This window comes from Anopheles merus, chromosome 2R (genome assembly GCF_017562075.2).
Source record: "Anopheles merus strain MAF chromosome 2R, AmerM5.1, whole genome shotgun sequence".
Lineage (NCBI taxonomy): Eukaryota > Metazoa > Arthropoda > Insecta > Diptera > Culicidae > Anopheles > Anopheles merus.
Genome location: NC_054082.1, coordinates 6,575,092 through 6,590,857, shown reverse-complemented (window position 1 = coordinate 6,590,857; position 15,766 = coordinate 6,575,092). Strand labels below are relative to the sequence as shown.

The 15,766-nt window shown below is 51.3% G+C and overlaps 2 protein-coding genes and 1 non-coding gene across 17 annotated transcripts in view; 1 reads left to right on the top strand and 2 right to left on the bottom strand.

The window, feature by feature from the left end:
* Positions 1 to 642: 642 nt before the first annotated feature.
* On the bottom strand, positions 643 to 7,264 carry LOC121601246 (5-oxoprolinase). Its single transcript, XM_041930065.1, is given in 6 exon segments — positions 643 to 3,535; positions 3,538 to 5,208; positions 5,638 to 6,110; positions 6,180 to 6,437; positions 6,519 to 7,029; positions 7,109 to 7,264. Coding segments are annotated over 3 exon segments (4,032 nt in total). The 5' UTR covers positions 5,995 to 6,110; positions 6,180 to 6,437; positions 6,519 to 7,029; positions 7,109 to 7,264; the 3' UTR covers positions 643 to 1,531.
* A 397-nt stretch (positions 7,265 to 7,661) lies between these two features.
* Positions 7,662 to 15,766, bottom strand: part of LOC121601165 (myotubularin-related protein 3) — a 34,201-nt gene continuing 26,096 nt past the window's right edge. For 14 of the 15 annotated variants that reach the window (XM_041929983.1, XM_041929990.1, XM_041929997.1 and 11 more), the window contains 6 exons: positions 13,894 to 14,432; positions 13,293 to 13,801; positions 13,027 to 13,213; positions 12,836 to 12,952; positions 11,086 to 11,994; positions 7,662 to 10,492 (listed from right to left, as the gene is read on the bottom strand). In XM_041929983.1, the coding sequence (XP_041785917.1) occupies positions 9,821 to 10,492; positions 11,086 to 11,994; positions 12,836 to 12,952; positions 13,027 to 13,213; positions 13,293 to 13,801; positions 13,894 to 14,432 (2,933 nt within the window). In that variant the 3' untranslated portion in view covers positions 7,662 to 9,820. The remainder of the gene's footprint in view (positions 10,493 to 11,085; positions 11,995 to 12,835; positions 12,953 to 13,026; positions 13,214 to 13,292; positions 13,802 to 13,893; positions 14,433 to 15,766) is intronic. The other variant, XM_041930057.1, reaches the window with a different exon arrangement.
* Positions 10,755 to 10,827, top strand: Trnam-cau. Its single transcript has one exon. It is a non-coding gene; the product is annotated as a tRNA-Met (tRNA).

The window sequence follows — 15,766 nt, the reverse complement described above, 5'->3', positions numbered from 1 at the left end:
GAGTGAGATAAACAGAGCGGCAGAAGTAATAATAGTAGTAGATGCGAGTGAAACAAAGCAAAACAATGATTTATGCTCTAATAAAACGAGAAAACAAAACAACAAGGAGGACAAGGGAGTGAAGAATGAAAGTGAAAGAAAGTTAGATGGAAAAAAGATAGCTAGAAATACAGACAAGAAGAGAGACTGACAGTAAGAGTGAGGACAGGAGAAAGGCTTCAAAACGTTGCGAGGAAAACGGGGAGAGAATGAAAGATTGATAGGAAGGAGCAAAAGAAAGAAGGAAAAAAATGAGTTTATTCAGGACATTTACCAGAAGTGAGGTTACGTTTACGATCGCAGCAGGCAAGGCCGGGCAAACACGGGAAGCACTCGGAATGAAAATGGCCTCCTGCGTCGTTGCTCAACAAAAGTTAGTAAATTACAATCTCTCCCCAGAGAAGTTCACCAATTTCGTTTGTTTCGTCTATTTAACAGTGTTTAGTTTTATATTTTCACGCGCAAGAAAAACCTTTGTTTACAGGATAAGAAAAAGGGTAATGATTGAAATCGGCAAATAAACTCAACGGCGAAGTACTAACACACACAAAACGAAACAAAAAAAAAATCGGATTTAAAAAACACACACAAACACAATGGCACTGGTTTTGTTGTTGTTGTTGAATTTGAGCTACATGAGAAAAACGTTTTTTTGTGCGCGTATATTTCGGTTTCGGGTTTAACTTTCACAAAGGCATTAGGCGTGTGGTGTTGCACCTACACTGACACACACACACCACCACGACGGACGCAAAGGTATATAAAATTTGGCTACCGAGTTTTCTAAGAAAACCTTGGGTGATCGTAGTGACGACGTGAGCTACAATGTGTGTGTGTTTGTTGAAAAATCGTCTAAATTCTAACCCTAATAAAGCTACCCCAACCACTGTTTGGTCTGTTCTTTTTTTTTGTATGTTTTTTTTTTTCAGAAAAATGGACAAAGTTCTATCTAAACACAACATACACACGAGCGCGCGCGCCCTGCTTGCTTGTATGTAAATAGTATAATTGCAGTTTCATCAATCGTTCTCTATCACTACCACTACTACTACTACTTTGGCTCACGCTTTTTTGGGCCCAACCGACGCCTACTATGGAAGAACACGGAATTGACACGAAAGAGACGAAGTGTGTATATGTGAGAAAGAGTGAAAGAGATAGGTAGATTGTAAGAGAACGAGAGAGAGAGAGAGAAGGAAAGAAGGGTTAATATGTGATGCGCCTTCTCCTTGTACGAACACACACACTATAGCCGCAGCTAAATCTCGTCCTCTAGCTGGTCGTCCTGCTGCTGCTGTCCCTGGGTTGGCTCCATCCACACACCACCGTCGGCTGCGTCGAACGACAGTAGAAAGCCCGAACGTCGCCCGAACGTTTCACCACCACCACCACCACCAGTATCCGGGGGCTATTTAAACATCACGATCACAATCACCAGCAGCACGACGATCAGCACGAGATAGAAGTTAAAGTTGAAGCCGATCTCGTGCCATCACACCGACTCCTGCGCCATCCGGTACTCATACACGCTGCCGCGCTCCATGAACGCCTTGGACGAGCCGACCGACACGATGGCGGCCGCCGCCGCCAGCTGCCGCTGCTGCTGATGGTCGCTCAGCGTCGGCCGCGGCCCATCGTCGTCGTCCAGCGGCACGCCGTACCCGCCGCCGCCCGGCGTTTTCATCGAGAAGATGTCGCCCGGCCCGACCTGTACCGCCGTCTTGCCGCCGATGTTGACCGCCCGATGGCCCGGCTGTCCGCGCGGCCCGGCACGGATCAGCAAATTCAGGCCCGGCTTGCCCGGCATGCCGCCCGCCATGCCGTACGGTCGCAGCGTGCGCCGCTCGGTCAGCACGGACAGCGTCATCGGCTTGCGGAAGAGCAGCTCCCGGTGGACACCTTCCCCGCCGCGGAACTGCCCTGCACCACCACTGCCGTCCTCGCGCAGCGTAAACCGGCGCAGCACGATCGGATAGCGCAGCTCCAGTATCTCCGGATCGGTGATGCGCGTGTTGGTCATGTGCGTGTGCACACCGCCCGTACCGTGCCAGCCCGGGCCGGCACCACTGCCACCCGCGACCGTCTCGTAGTAGCCCCAGCCCTCGTCCCCGATCGTGACGTTGTTCATGCAGCCCTGCGACGCGGCGCACGTGCCGAACGCGGCCAGCACCGTGTCGACGACGCGCTGCGACGTCAGCACATTGCCCCCGACGACGGCGGCCCCGTCCGACGGGTCGAGGATGGAGCCGGGCGGGATGATCACCTCGATCGGCGCCAGACAGCCCTGGTTGAGCGGCACATCGTGCCCGACCATACAGCGCAGACAGTAGATCAGCGCGGAGAGGGTGATGGCGCGCGGGGCGTTACAGTTGCCGCTCACCTCCGGCCCGGTGCCGGTGAAATCGCACACCGCCGAACCGTGCCGCTCGTCGATGCGCACCACCAGCCGGATCGGCGTCCCGTCGTCCATCTGCTGCTCCGCCTCGAGCACGGCCGACCCGGTGCGTTCGCGCGCCTCCTGCGCGATCGTGCGCAGCATGTCGCGCACCGCCAGCTCGGCGTTCTGCTGCATGTGGCCCATGTACGCCTGCACCACCGACAGCCCGTACGCGTCGATCAGCTCCGACACGAGCTGGATGCCCTTCTGGTTGGCCGCAATCTGGGCGCGCAGGTCGGACAGATTGTCGGAGAGGTTGCGCGTGCCGGCCGCCCCGGGGACACCGGGCGCCGGGCGCGTTAGCCGGGCCACGATCGCTTCCTCCTGGAACACGCCGCCGTCCACGAGCAGGAACGACTTGAAGGCGGCTCCCTCCTGCGCGAGCGACGTCGAGTGCGGCGGCATCGAGCCGGGCGTTATCCCGCCAATGTCGGCATGGTGGCCGCGTGACGCGACGAAAAACACCGGCAGCGCTTCACCGGGCGCAAACACGGGCGTAATGACGGTCAGGTCGGGCAGATGGGACCCACCGGCCTGCGGATGGTTCGAAAGCAGCACATCGCCCGGCTTCAGGGTGCCACCGCGCCGGCGCAACTGATACTGGACCGTTTCCTGCATCGCGCCGAGATGGACCGGGATGTGCGGAGCGTTCGAGACGAGCCCACCGTCCGGGCCAAACAGGGCGCAGGAGAAGTCGAGCCGCTCCTTGATGTTGGTCGAGATGGAGGTGCGCTGCAGCACGCGCCCCATCTGCTCGGCAATGCTCATGAACCGATGGTTGAAGATGCTCAGCTGCACCGCGTCCAGCCGTTCGTCGACCCGCGGGCGTGCATTCGCGCCGGTGCCGATTTCGATCGTCAAATCGCCGCGCCGGGTAACGAGCGCCCGCGACCCCGGCTCGATCACGATCGTGGATAGCCGGTCGATGAGGATGGCCGGCCCATCCACCCGATGGCCGTACCGCAGCTTGGCACAGTCGTACACGGGCGTGACGAGTCGACCGGGCGGCGCCTGGCCACTGCCCTCCTCGAAGTACGCCACGGTCGTCTTCTCCGATAGATCGGTCCCGTTGCCTCCGCGATGTCCGGCTCGGTGAAGAGGGACGCCCGGCCACAGCCGCGCACGCGAATATCGTCCACCAGGATGCGTCGGCCCTCCAGCACGAAGCCAAACTCGCTCCGGTAGCGGTCGCGGAACGTGCGCCCAAAGTCGCCGAACCCGTACACGGTGTGGTCCGCATTCTCGACGACCCGGTCCGGAGCGCACATCAGCGCACAGTCCGTGCCCTCGTAGCGCAGGTGCAGGTACGGCTCGAGGCTGATCGATCCTTCGTCCGCCAGCGCGAACCCTTGCGCTTCTAGCTGCTCCACGCAGCGCGCCGACAGCGCGTGGAGCCGCTCCTTCAGCGCCGCCCGATTGTCCGGGCACAGTTCCAGCCCGCAGGGCTCCTGCGTCTCGTACACCACGTCCGCCAGCGCCATCCCGTACGCGGACAGTATGCCGGCGTACTTGTGCATCACCACGCGCGCCATGCCGAGCTGGCGGGCAATGCTGCACGCGTGCTGCCCGCCCGCCCCACCGAAGCAGGCCAGCACGTGGCGCGACGTGTCGTACCCGCGGGCCTGCGTCAGCGCCCGGATCGGCCGGCACATGGCTTCGTTGGCGACGCGCACGAAGCCCATCGCCACTTGCTCGAGCGACAGTGGGCCACCGCCGGCTTCCTCTCCGGCCGACGCCAAATGTTCGTTGATTTCCATGCGCAGCTCCTCGAACGCGGCCCGCGTCGCCTCGTAATCGAGCGGTTCGTTCTCGTTCGGGCCGAAAATGGCCGGGAAGTACTCGGGCAGCAGCCGACCGAGGATGAGGTTCGCATCGGTAACGGTCAGCGGGCCACCCTTGCGATAGCAGGTGGGTCCCGGGTGGGCGCCGGCCGACTCTGGCCCCACCACAAACAGCCCGGAGCGGAAGAACAGTCTCGAGCCGCCGCCCGCCGCCACCGTGTTGATGTCGAGCTGGGGCGCCTGTATCGTAACGCCTGCCGTCGTACTCTCGATCACGTGCTCGTACGTTCCCGCGTACCGCGACACGTCCGTCGACGTGCCGCCCATATCGAACCCGATCAGCGGTGGTGGGGGACCGGCTGCTGGGTCATCGTCCCCGGCATCGCGCATCCCGGTCACTGCGTACCCCACGACACCACCGGCCGGACCGCTTAGAATGGCACGTGCGCCACGGAAGTGTTCCATCCTCGTGAGGCCACCGTCGCTCTGCATAAACAGCACGTCGGCGCCGCGCAGCTGATCCCGAAACCCGCTCCGGAACCCGTCCAGGTAGCGCTCGACGTGGGGCGTTAGGTACGCTTCCGCGCAGGCAGTGAACCCACGGGCAACGAGCCGGCACATGGGCATCGCCTGATGCGACAGCGTGACATGCTGGAAGCCGAGCTCTTGGGCGATCCGGCCCACGCACAGTTCGTGCTCGGGGCAGGCGTAGCTGTGCGCGAGCACGATGGCGAGTGAGTTGATGCCGGCGGCCCGTACCTCCTCCAGCTTGGACCGCAAATCCTGCTCGTCCAGCGGCACCATTTCCAGGTGGGTGGAATCGGCCGCACCTGTAAGCCGTCTCCAACCGGCGGAGGCTTCCCCGAGCTGGCAGGATGCTTCCTGGGCCGGCACCAGGCGGGCATCGATCTCAATCACCTCGCGGTACAGGTTGGCCGGTTTTTGGATGTTCTGAAATGGAAGGGAAGGGAAAGAACGGTGGTGGTAAGTGAAACAGGAACTGCTGTTGCCGTGCACTCTTGTGGAAACAAAGCATATTGCGGGAGGATGGAAGATCTAAGATTAGAGCCAATGGCAGACAGAACAGACTTAGAGATTTAATTTATAGCGACGGCCCGGATTGCGATATCATCTTGGCTTCCGCCAGCAGCAGAAGCAAACAGTTTGTCAGAGACACAGGCAGATAAGCAGCCGTTTCTCATCAACGGCTTTTGGCGAGCTGACAAGAAGGTGTCAGAAGAGTCACGCCTCTGCTCTCCCCCAGCTCGAAACGCTAAATGCTTCCAATTCGGGCCATGGATGCGGTCCAAGAAAAATGCATAATAATGCATAAAAATATGTATGACTATGCGGACTGAAACGGCCCCTCCCCATACTCACCAGCTGGAAAATGTTCGGTCTCGCCTGATTGCCAATCTGCAGCAGATCCCGGAAGCCCCGGTTCACGACCAGCGCCACCGGATCGCCGGCCCGCTCGAGCAGCGCGTTCGTGGCCACGGTAGTGCCCATCCGCACCCACCCGATCAGCCCGGTGTCGATCAGCCCGTCCACCGTCAGCGCACGGCCCGTCTCCTGCTGCAGTATGCGCCGGATGCCCTCGGTCGGTGCGTCCGGATAGTTGGCCGGATCGACGGACAGCAGCTTCAGCGTGCGCACCGTACGGTCGGGCGTAATGCACAGCACATCCGTGAAGGTGCCGCCGCGGTCGATGGCAAAGTTGTACTTTCCACCCTCCATTTCGCTGTGTGTTGGCACTGGTGTTGTTTTCTTCGCACGCGTTCAGCCCCGGCAGAGCTCACCAAGAGGACTGATTAGCCGCGCAAAGCACTAAGCGACCAGCCGGGACACACAATCTGAAACAGAGCACTACACACATTAGACGGTATGTCAAACCGAGATAAGACAAGCACAACAAAGCCTACCTCGATATATGTACTTCAGGGGGCCCCCAAGCAAGACGAAGCAACCACGGAGGGAGACGAGAGGATGCGCTGGGATTGGAATGAAAAAAACGACACGTCCGGGAATGTCGGAATACACACCAACGCCAGTATCAGCACAGTTCCCTCCCCTTTTGGTAGTGTGTGTGGATGATTATTATGCAAAGGGAATCATCATCACGGCGGACACTGGACCTTCGTCTGTAGCGCTACAGCTCTTGCACACACAATCAATAGTCCCTGTGGAGGAGTAGGCAAAGAAAGAAGAAAACACATCACATTACTGTTGAACACTGTTTTTTTTTTCACTCAATTGCTTACCTTTGCGTAGCTGTGACTTCGATTGCCAGGGACACACTTGATGGAAGAGTGAGCGTTTTCGTCTCCCCTTTTTCGTCACCCTTTGACCGGGTTTGATCTCCTTCCAAGCAACAGTGTTTCTGCACTCTCTTTCTCTCTCTGTTGCTGTCTATTTTGATGCGAAGAAGCGATGTGTATGCGAGTGTGTGTGTGTGCTGTTATCTGTCGTTCTGTCAAAGATGTTTTGTTTGGGTTTGTACAGTACGCGACAAACATTCGGCAGCACCATGTGTGGGGAAGTATTTTTGTCCTTTATCCATATTGGTTTAAAAATGAAAATGTCTACAGTAGTACTCGTTATATTGTATTGGAACTTGAATTAAGGTGTAGAAATTATTTAAAAAATGGAAATTTGGTGCAAATTGAATTGAATTTGATATTGAATTAAATAATGCAAAGGGAATCATCATCACGGCGGACACTGGACCTTCGTCTGTAGCGCTACAGCTCTTGCACACACAATCAATAGTCCCTGTGGAGGAGTAGACAAAGAAAGAAGAAAACACATCACATTACTGTTGAACACTGTTTTTTTTCACTCAATTACTTACCTTTGCGTAGCTGTGACTTCGATACAGTTGTTTGCCAGGGACACACTTGATGGAAGAGTGAGCGTTTTCGTCTCCCCTTTTTCGTCACCCTTTGACCGGGTTTGATCTCCTTCCAAGCAACAGTGTTTCTGCACTCTCTCTCTCTCTGTTGCTGTCTATTTTGATGCGAAGAAGCTTGTGTGCGCGAGTGTGTGTGTGTGCTGTAATCTGTCGTTCTGTCAAAGATGTTTTGTTTGGGTTTGTACAGTACGCGACAAACATTCGGCAGCACCATGTGTGGGGAAGTATTTTTGTTCTTTATGCTTATTGGTTTAAACATGAAAATGTCTACAGTAATACTCGTTATATTGTATTGGATCATGAATTAAGGTGTTGAAATTACTTTAAAAAAATGAAAATTGCGTAAAAATTAAATTGAATTCAATTAAATGAAACCTTCTAAAGTGAAGCTACATTATTATGTGCATCCGATAAATATATCTCCACAATTCTACTACATTTTGTCATCATGAATTAGACCAAAAATTATCGCTGTAAAAGCTAACAAAACAAATTCAGCGACATCGCATATAATTATTCGTTTGCAGTTTGTATTTCAATATTCTGTTTTTGTTTGCACATACGATAGGTACTACAATTTACGCTGCGCCGCTAGTTTTTTAGGTAGACTCTCTCTCTCTTTCTCTCCTCAGTGATGCCGTTGCTTGTGTGGGGAAGTATAGTGATGAATTTTAGTATTTTACTGTCTGAACAATTGCATGAGTTGGTTAGTTTGGCTGGTGGGTAGTAGTGTATACTAAAATGATACGGATACATCAATGTCGCGAGATTACACATTTGCTGGTTGGTTGGTGGGTAAAATTAACCGGAAACTGAAACAAAACCAAACCGGCTGAACAATTCTCACTCTCCGACGAGGGAAGCAAAGTGATGTGTGTTTGCGTGTGCGTAGCCTCCACATTGCGTGCGCAATAGAGTGTGAGTGTGGGGGAGGACGGGCATCGCGCCTCATCGTTGCTGCTACTGGCTATTTAAGCTTCTGTCTGCCCGCTCCTAGTCCACTTTCGTTTGAGGTTAGATTTTAGTCAGCTACACACTACACACTACACCACCACGCTTTCACTACGAATGCATTCGTTCTGCTCTCTTCCTCTCATGCTGCAAGGATGCGGGGGCGCGCGTGTCCCCACGTGCAGCGCTGCAGAGTTTGCATTGTTATGGTTTTTAAAATCTCTACTCTCTTCCGATGTCCTGTGTTGCATTTTTCCCCTTTCGTATGCCGTTTTGCTTCTTTTGTTTTGTTATTGTGGTTGCAAATGTTTACATCTACCCTTTGTTTTGTTAGCTATGCTTGTCTTCATATACATGTATACATATAATCTTTCTTAAATGGTTTGCATTGCTTAATGCTTAATTAATTATTTGTGTATATTGTTCTTCTGCTCTCTCTCTTTCTCTCTTTCTCTTTATATATATGTTCTTGCTCGATCGAATCGTATTTTCCATACACTTTGTGTTGCTTTTGCCATGCGGATTTTCATTATTGTTGAGGGCGTTTATAGATAATATGTATGTATGCTTGTGTTGCTGATAAACTTTTCTACCGTATTTCGGAGCATAAGGAGCCAATGTTTCATCAATGTCCGTATTAATTGCTTCTCTAACTGCCTAACTTTTCTTTTCCTAGAGGCTTTGCTTGGCTTGGCTTGGCTTGGGAGTGGGCGGCTTAGAGTCTCATGCTTGGGCATCGTGAATCAGTGAAACTACATTTTTCATTTCTATTTTATATTGGTTGCTTCCGAATCAACACAAGTCTCTCTAAATGGTGTGATGAATCCGATTTCTCATTCCATCTTCGCTCGTGTCTCAGTCCGCTACTACACTACCACCGCTCCCTCCCTCCTCCTCCTCCTCCAGTCCAATTGTTTTTTTCCCACCCACACCTCTATCGCAGATAGAAATGTTCATTATATGTATATTTTACAATAAGATATATAGCATTGATTTTCCTTACACCGTTTTGCTTCACGCCCCTTTTCCCCCTTTTACACCCTACCAAACCTAATTCTTCCGTTTGATTATTTATATGTTTTTCTCTCTCTCTCTCTTCTCTCCCTTATTCCCTTACGTCTTCGCGTTTTTGTTTTGTTTAGAGTAATAGAAAGGTCACAAATCAATCACAAAGCATTAATCCCGCTTTTCGAAGAAAAAAAAACTCCACGCACGCTGCTTGGTAAACACATTCTTTGAAATAGCCTAACAAACGGATGCAGCAAGGCAGGTTGTTGTTCGACGTTTAAATAAGGGGAACAATTATTAACTTAAGGAAAAAAGTGACTAACACTTATCCGACGACCGTGTAAAGAAGCTGTAAAACAAGTCAAACAAACAGGTAAAACCGTATGATAAGTTATTAGATGTAAGATAAGTGCGTCTGTCTACGTGTGTGATGATGTGTACAAAACATGGAAAGCATATATGATAAAACAAACGAGGTGGCGGTAATTGTTGTGATTATACAAAAAGTAACAATAAATGTGTGTGTGTGTGAGTCAGAGGTTGGCACTCGTCACCATTTTTTTAAACGCTTCCTACTTCTTCTTTAATCCATCCCCTGCTCCTAATAAAAAAACACACACACACACACGTACACTCCCCTTCTGGGTGGGGAGGGAGACACGCAGGTCAGATTCGACACGGGAAGAATGCAAATTAGTTCGTCGCGGCGGTAACATTCTGCTTGCAGCAGCTCTCACTAGCGCGCGATGCTTCCGAGCTGCATTCGGTCGCCAGCAACGACTGGATCTGGCTCATGCTGGTGATCCGATCGCGCATCATCATGCTGGCTGCCGCGGCCGCCGTCACGTTCGTTCGGTGCTGCAGAAACGACCCGTTACCGCCTTCTTCGCTCAGTGCGTTGTTGTTGTTGCTGGTGCCGTTGTTCACTGCCGGGCCGGTTGCTACGGCACTGTTGCTGACGGCGGAGGACACCATCGTACTACTGCTGCCACCGGTGGTGGAAACGGAACTGGTAGCAGGAACCGTCATGGATGAGATCCGCTGGTAGCAGGGGCCACACAGTCGAACCGGTTGGTACAGCCGCTCCTCGGGCAGGTGGGCCGTATAGTCGGAACACTCCGCACAAAAGATCTGGCCGCACGAGCGACAGTGATGCTTGCGCAGCCCGATCCAAAACACCGTCTGGCACGTGGTGCACCGGGTGACCGCGTGGTCCGGCACCCACAGCACGCTGGTGCTGCCCCCGACGCCGCTGCTGCTGTACTGCATCTGCTGCGAGGAGTTGGCGCCCGACGACGGTGCGCTACGGTCATCGACCGCTTCCCACGAGCAGTTGGACGCGTTTTCGTTCATCGAATCTACCATCTTGAAAGAAATGGGAAGGCGAAGCGACGAAGCATGATTAGTATTTGGTTGCGAAAACGTATCGAAATCCCACTAAACAGAGACAGATATCAAAATGTATTAGTATAAATGCGCGAACGTTCTAATAGCACAAATTCACAACAAATGAATATGACCAACGTTCATCCGAATTTAGGTTCATTTCGATTCATTCCGAAGTTCAGCGCCGAATGCGTATGTTCTGGAGAACCTGTTTACGTTCTATCCCCTCCTCTCACACACAGCCTCGATAGCGCAGTCGGTAGCGCGTAAGTCTCATAATCTTAAGGTCGTGAGTTCGATCCTCACTCGGGGCAGTAAACTTTTTTCTCATTCCCACCAATTTTCTCTCACAATTTTGCACTCGCACAACATCCCTCAAGGCCTTAATCGAAACTTTTTGATTTCAACAAGGGTTAGGTTTTTAAGAGTTGGGAGAGCATTTTTGGACCAATTCAAAGGACGGGGTTACAAGACTCGTATTAGTTGATGTCAGAGTGAAAGATGTTAGTCAACATGCAACGAAGCAGGCAGTAAAAACAGTATAAAAAGTCTATGCAAAATCCATCACTGACCAGTTGGGAGGATAGTTCCGGATCATCATTCTCAACATCATCCTCTTCATCATCGTCATCCTCTTCATCACTGCCACCTTCATCACCACCACCACCACCACCAACACCACCACCACCACTGCCACTAAGTATAATGTCAAGATCTTTTTCATCTTCGGAATCATGGATGATGATAGTAGTAGTCCCATCAAGCGGGCTGCTGTTTGTGCCTTTCCGGCCTCTCATGTCAACTTGGCTAGCTGTTTCCTCCAAGATACGACTGCTACTACACTCGCTTTCGCCCTCAACATCACTACTATCGGCGTAGTACTCGCTAATGGGATCCTCCAGGGAGAAGGACTCGGACGGATGCTTGAACGCTTCCCTCGCTAGAACCACCGACGAAGGACAGACGACCATTCGCTTCTGTCTTGTACGCTCCAGGAACTGGCGCACGGTACGCCACATTCGCACGTTGTGCGCCAACCGATGATTGTGTTTCAGTACGGCTTCATACAGGCAACGTTCCTTCGCGGCCGTTACGCTACTACCAGACATGCCCTCTTTCTCCTTGTCCTTTTCTACTTCGTTCTCCTCATCGGAAAACAGCAAAATATTGTTACCGCTGTCTGGTTCTGGGGCCGCCTCGGACAGCAGACCGCAGACGGAAGCTCCCAACCAGGACGCTGCGGCTGCGGACATGCCAGTGACGACACCTTCAGCAGTGGTGGCCGTGACGGTCGTGGTGGCAGTGGTACTAATGGAGGTGATAGTGCCCATACTATCACTTCCGGCGCGTTGGCTGTTGTCGGTACTGTGGTTGCTGCGTGTGCCGTCGACCATGGCGACGCGGCGGTCTCCTATCGCGGACGTGGCAGTTGCGGTAGTAGTGAAAGCGGCAACACTGGTAATGGAAATGCTCACCGGCACCTAGATGTGAGGGGTGGGGGGGGTTTGTGGGTATTGAATACGATTTGGTACACTGTGACAAACGGTTCTAGTACAAACAGGAGGGCAGGAGGGTGGCTGGCTGGCTCATGCCAGTTAATGGTGAATATGGACTTGCAATAACAGTTAGGCGCAGTCGGCAACAGGAGAGAAGAAAGTGGTAGTGGAGAAGGTGGCAAGGTAAGTAGTGGTAGTAGCGCAGCCAGAACCATGACAAGTTTTCACGCTTGTGGAGGTAGTAGTAGTAGTAGTAGTAGTCATTTAGCGTAAATTTTGTCGCTCGCAAAGCCAACAGCAGCAGGGTGAAGGTGGCTTGTTTTTCGTGGAACAACAGAGATCCATGAAAAGAGATGGGAAACAAAAGCGGGTGTTAAAATTTCACTCCTCGACGGGATCAGGCCGCGTCACTCCTTTTATGGTCGTCCCTCGTGGGTTCATTAGCAGAGCATTCCAAAAGAAGCAGTCCAGCAGGGATGATGGTTCACAGAAGCAAGCAAGCTGTGGCGATAGCGCGCATGAACGGACTACTAAGCCTTATGTGCGGAAGGCTTCGTCCCAAAAGAATGGTTCTTTTCGTTCAGATGGTAATTTTGGTAAGCTGTTAAAGCAACGAAAAATAAACAAAAGCGTCATGCCTATCCCTCTCTCTTCTCGTTTGCACGCAGCACGCAGCAGCTGTCGTCCAAAAGCACAGTTCCAAACGCAGGACACCGAAATAAATGACCCATTTTTAAATTGTTTCCCAATTTTACGAGGAGATTGCCAGGAAAGGTTGATTGTGTGGGCCCACGTGGCCCACATTCCCGCGGATAATGTTACTCACCGGATCGTCATTGCCGTACTGTGGCTGGGCGCTGCTGCTACAACAGTTCTGGCAGGTTTTCTTCAGCAATGCTAACCGCGTCGCGTACAGCTCGCGCTGTAACGCTTCCTCGCGCAGCTGAAAGACACGTGAAGGAGTTGTTGTTATTAGCTTGAATCACACAATTTTTCTTCCGCTACACCCTCGCTTACCCGGTGTTCGTAGACGATCTGCTGGAGGCGTAGGTTCTGCTCGGAGAGGGCGTGGGCCAACCCGTCCGGACAGGAGAAGGTCGCTACCGGTGGCCTATCCGACGCGTACGGTACACTCGGTGGTGTTAGTGGCAGTGACCGGGCGCCCGGCGTCGAGAACCGGGAATGTGTGGCACTTGGGGATAAACTGGAAGAATGGAAGAGAGCGTCGGTTAACATACCCACTCCGAACGGCTTTCTCTTTTAGTTATTTCCTCTCCGCTTACCTTCCATTGGTTGGTTTGCAGGGACTCATCAGGTCGTGCTTCGAGTTGGACGAGTTTCTTCTTCGTCGCTGTGGCATTAATGGAGGGTATCCGCCGCCCGCAGCAGCAGCAGCACCGCCACCGTCGTTCGGCGGCTGTTTGCCATTGATTTCAAGCTGCTGGAACTGTGGCTGGATGATGATGCTTTCGTCCATCAGCATCATCGAGGTGAGCAGGTTGCTGTTAGTGGTGGTTTGTCCCGTCCCGGACAGCGGCGGGGGTACAGTCGTCGTCGACACGCCACTGTTTGCTTTTAGTTTATTGTAGCTAACGCTACTGCAGTTGCTGGCATTGCTGTTCTGGGCGAAGGTTGATGGCGGAACTGATCGACTTCCTACACCTTCTCCTCCTCCACGATCATTTCCCAACGTAGAGTCCTGAGGATGCTGCTGCTGCTGGTTGCCATAATCAGGTTGATCTTTTGGTAGCGTATCGCCGGTCAACGCCAGCGTTGATTGATTTGATAATTTCTGCAAGCCAAGTTAATCGTGGTCAATTAATAAAAGGCGTCTTCTCTAAACACCACACCACACAAATGCACGGTGCGAAATCGTCCACTTACCCTATCGTAATCATGACTATCACTAGTAAAATCACATCCATTACTATCACCAGTCTGAGCTTTGGCGGCACAGCTATCGCCCGTGACCCCGGCCCCGCCTGCGTTGTCGCTTGGCGCCGACGTCGCTTCCGATCCTTTACCATTAACAAGGCTCAGCTGACTGCTATCACTGTTTCCTACGGCTAAACTAATACTACCGCCACCGATGACACCGCAGTGACTTCCCTCCCGCTCTTGCGTTGATAGCGTTGACTTCCGTCGCTCACGTACGTCCCGGGCCGCGTCACCGCCATCTTCCGTACCGGTGCCTTCCGTCGCCTTGCCTCCCGCTAACGAATGAGAGGTAGGCAACAGATTTGGCTCGTGGTGCGTGCTTAAAGCGCTTGTATCGATCGGTCCCAACGGTGGAGGATATTGATCGACCGGCACCAGTGTGTCCGTACTGGTTTCTATCGATCCGTGCCACAGATTGGGACTAAGCGAGCTCTCGTTCAGACCGGGCGATTCTAGGCGGTTTGGCGAGGCAGAGTGTGTTTTGTCTAAAAAGATAGAAAAAAGAATGTGTTACATACATTTCGAAGTGATTTTTCATATTTTTTATATACACATTCACAAAACAGTGTTGTGCTTTCGATTGCTGTACAGATATTATTGATCAAAATCTAAAATAATTATTCTGGCCTTTGATGTTTCCATTCAGTCTAATAAATCACATATTTTAAATTATATGCTAGATGACTGGTCAATATAAAAAAAAAATCCTGTTCTATTGAAGAAACATAACACAGACACTAACAAAAACACAGCGCAGGTTTACTCGTAATACACTTTTTGTATGAAAAAGAAAGTGGTGCAATAATTGTAACATTAGTCGTAAATCTACAATTACACAATTTGAGCAAATATTTTTTGTAGCCATTCCCCTACAATCAATATTTCGAAATTCATTGTAATGTGCGAAATTGAAACAAAAAACCTTTTGGCTTATCAATAAAGCTCTTGTATTTTTTTCGCCCATTCCGCATAATCACGTTCTTTTATGTGTTATCAGTGAGCAGAAAAAAATGTTGCTGCTGCTGTACGTATAATACGTTCTCTTGTCCAAGAATGCTAATTAAAAAAAACCCCACATCGGTAACATGGATTCGCACCAAATGCTTTGAACTGTCTGTTTGCCTTTGATTAATCCGTGTATGTGTAATTTTGTGCTCGACGCTGTTTGATTTTGTTGTGTTTTATTTTGCATGTATACAATTCGTATGTCGGTACCCTCCTCTTTTTTGTACTAATAACTACTGGACTGATTGCATCCCACGGTGATAAGGTAAGGTAATAAAAACGCGGTCAAATATTAGTAGATAGTCTCCCTGGTCAGTACCGCCAGTGTCTGGCATTGGGATGCGATCATTTGATTGCAAACATTGACCATTTGCCTTCTTTCATTCTCTTCCCATGATTTACATTTTCCCTATGATAAGAGTGTAGTGATTTTCGTTTTATTTTTGCTTAACTATACCAGCCGAGCGAATTGTTAATGTTTCAGTGCGCAACTACGAGGCAAGACTAATTTTTTTATATACACAGTTTTGGGCACATTGAAACCATTTGTCCGTTTGCTTTGCATCCTTCGTCATGAACACATGTTTGAGCAAGAGAGCAGAAAACGAGAGCGAAACCTCAATCGAAGAAAGAGTCCGCACCATCGTGCCTGAAGATTTTGTCATAAATATCAGACGCACGATTGGAACAATCGGAGATTCAGTTATCCCTTTATGGCAAGGTAACGTAACTTCCGGAGTTCAGGGGCTCGTTCTCTTTAAATTGGAAACTGTTTTGAAGCGCAATCAAACACAACCAACGCATGCATCAGTTT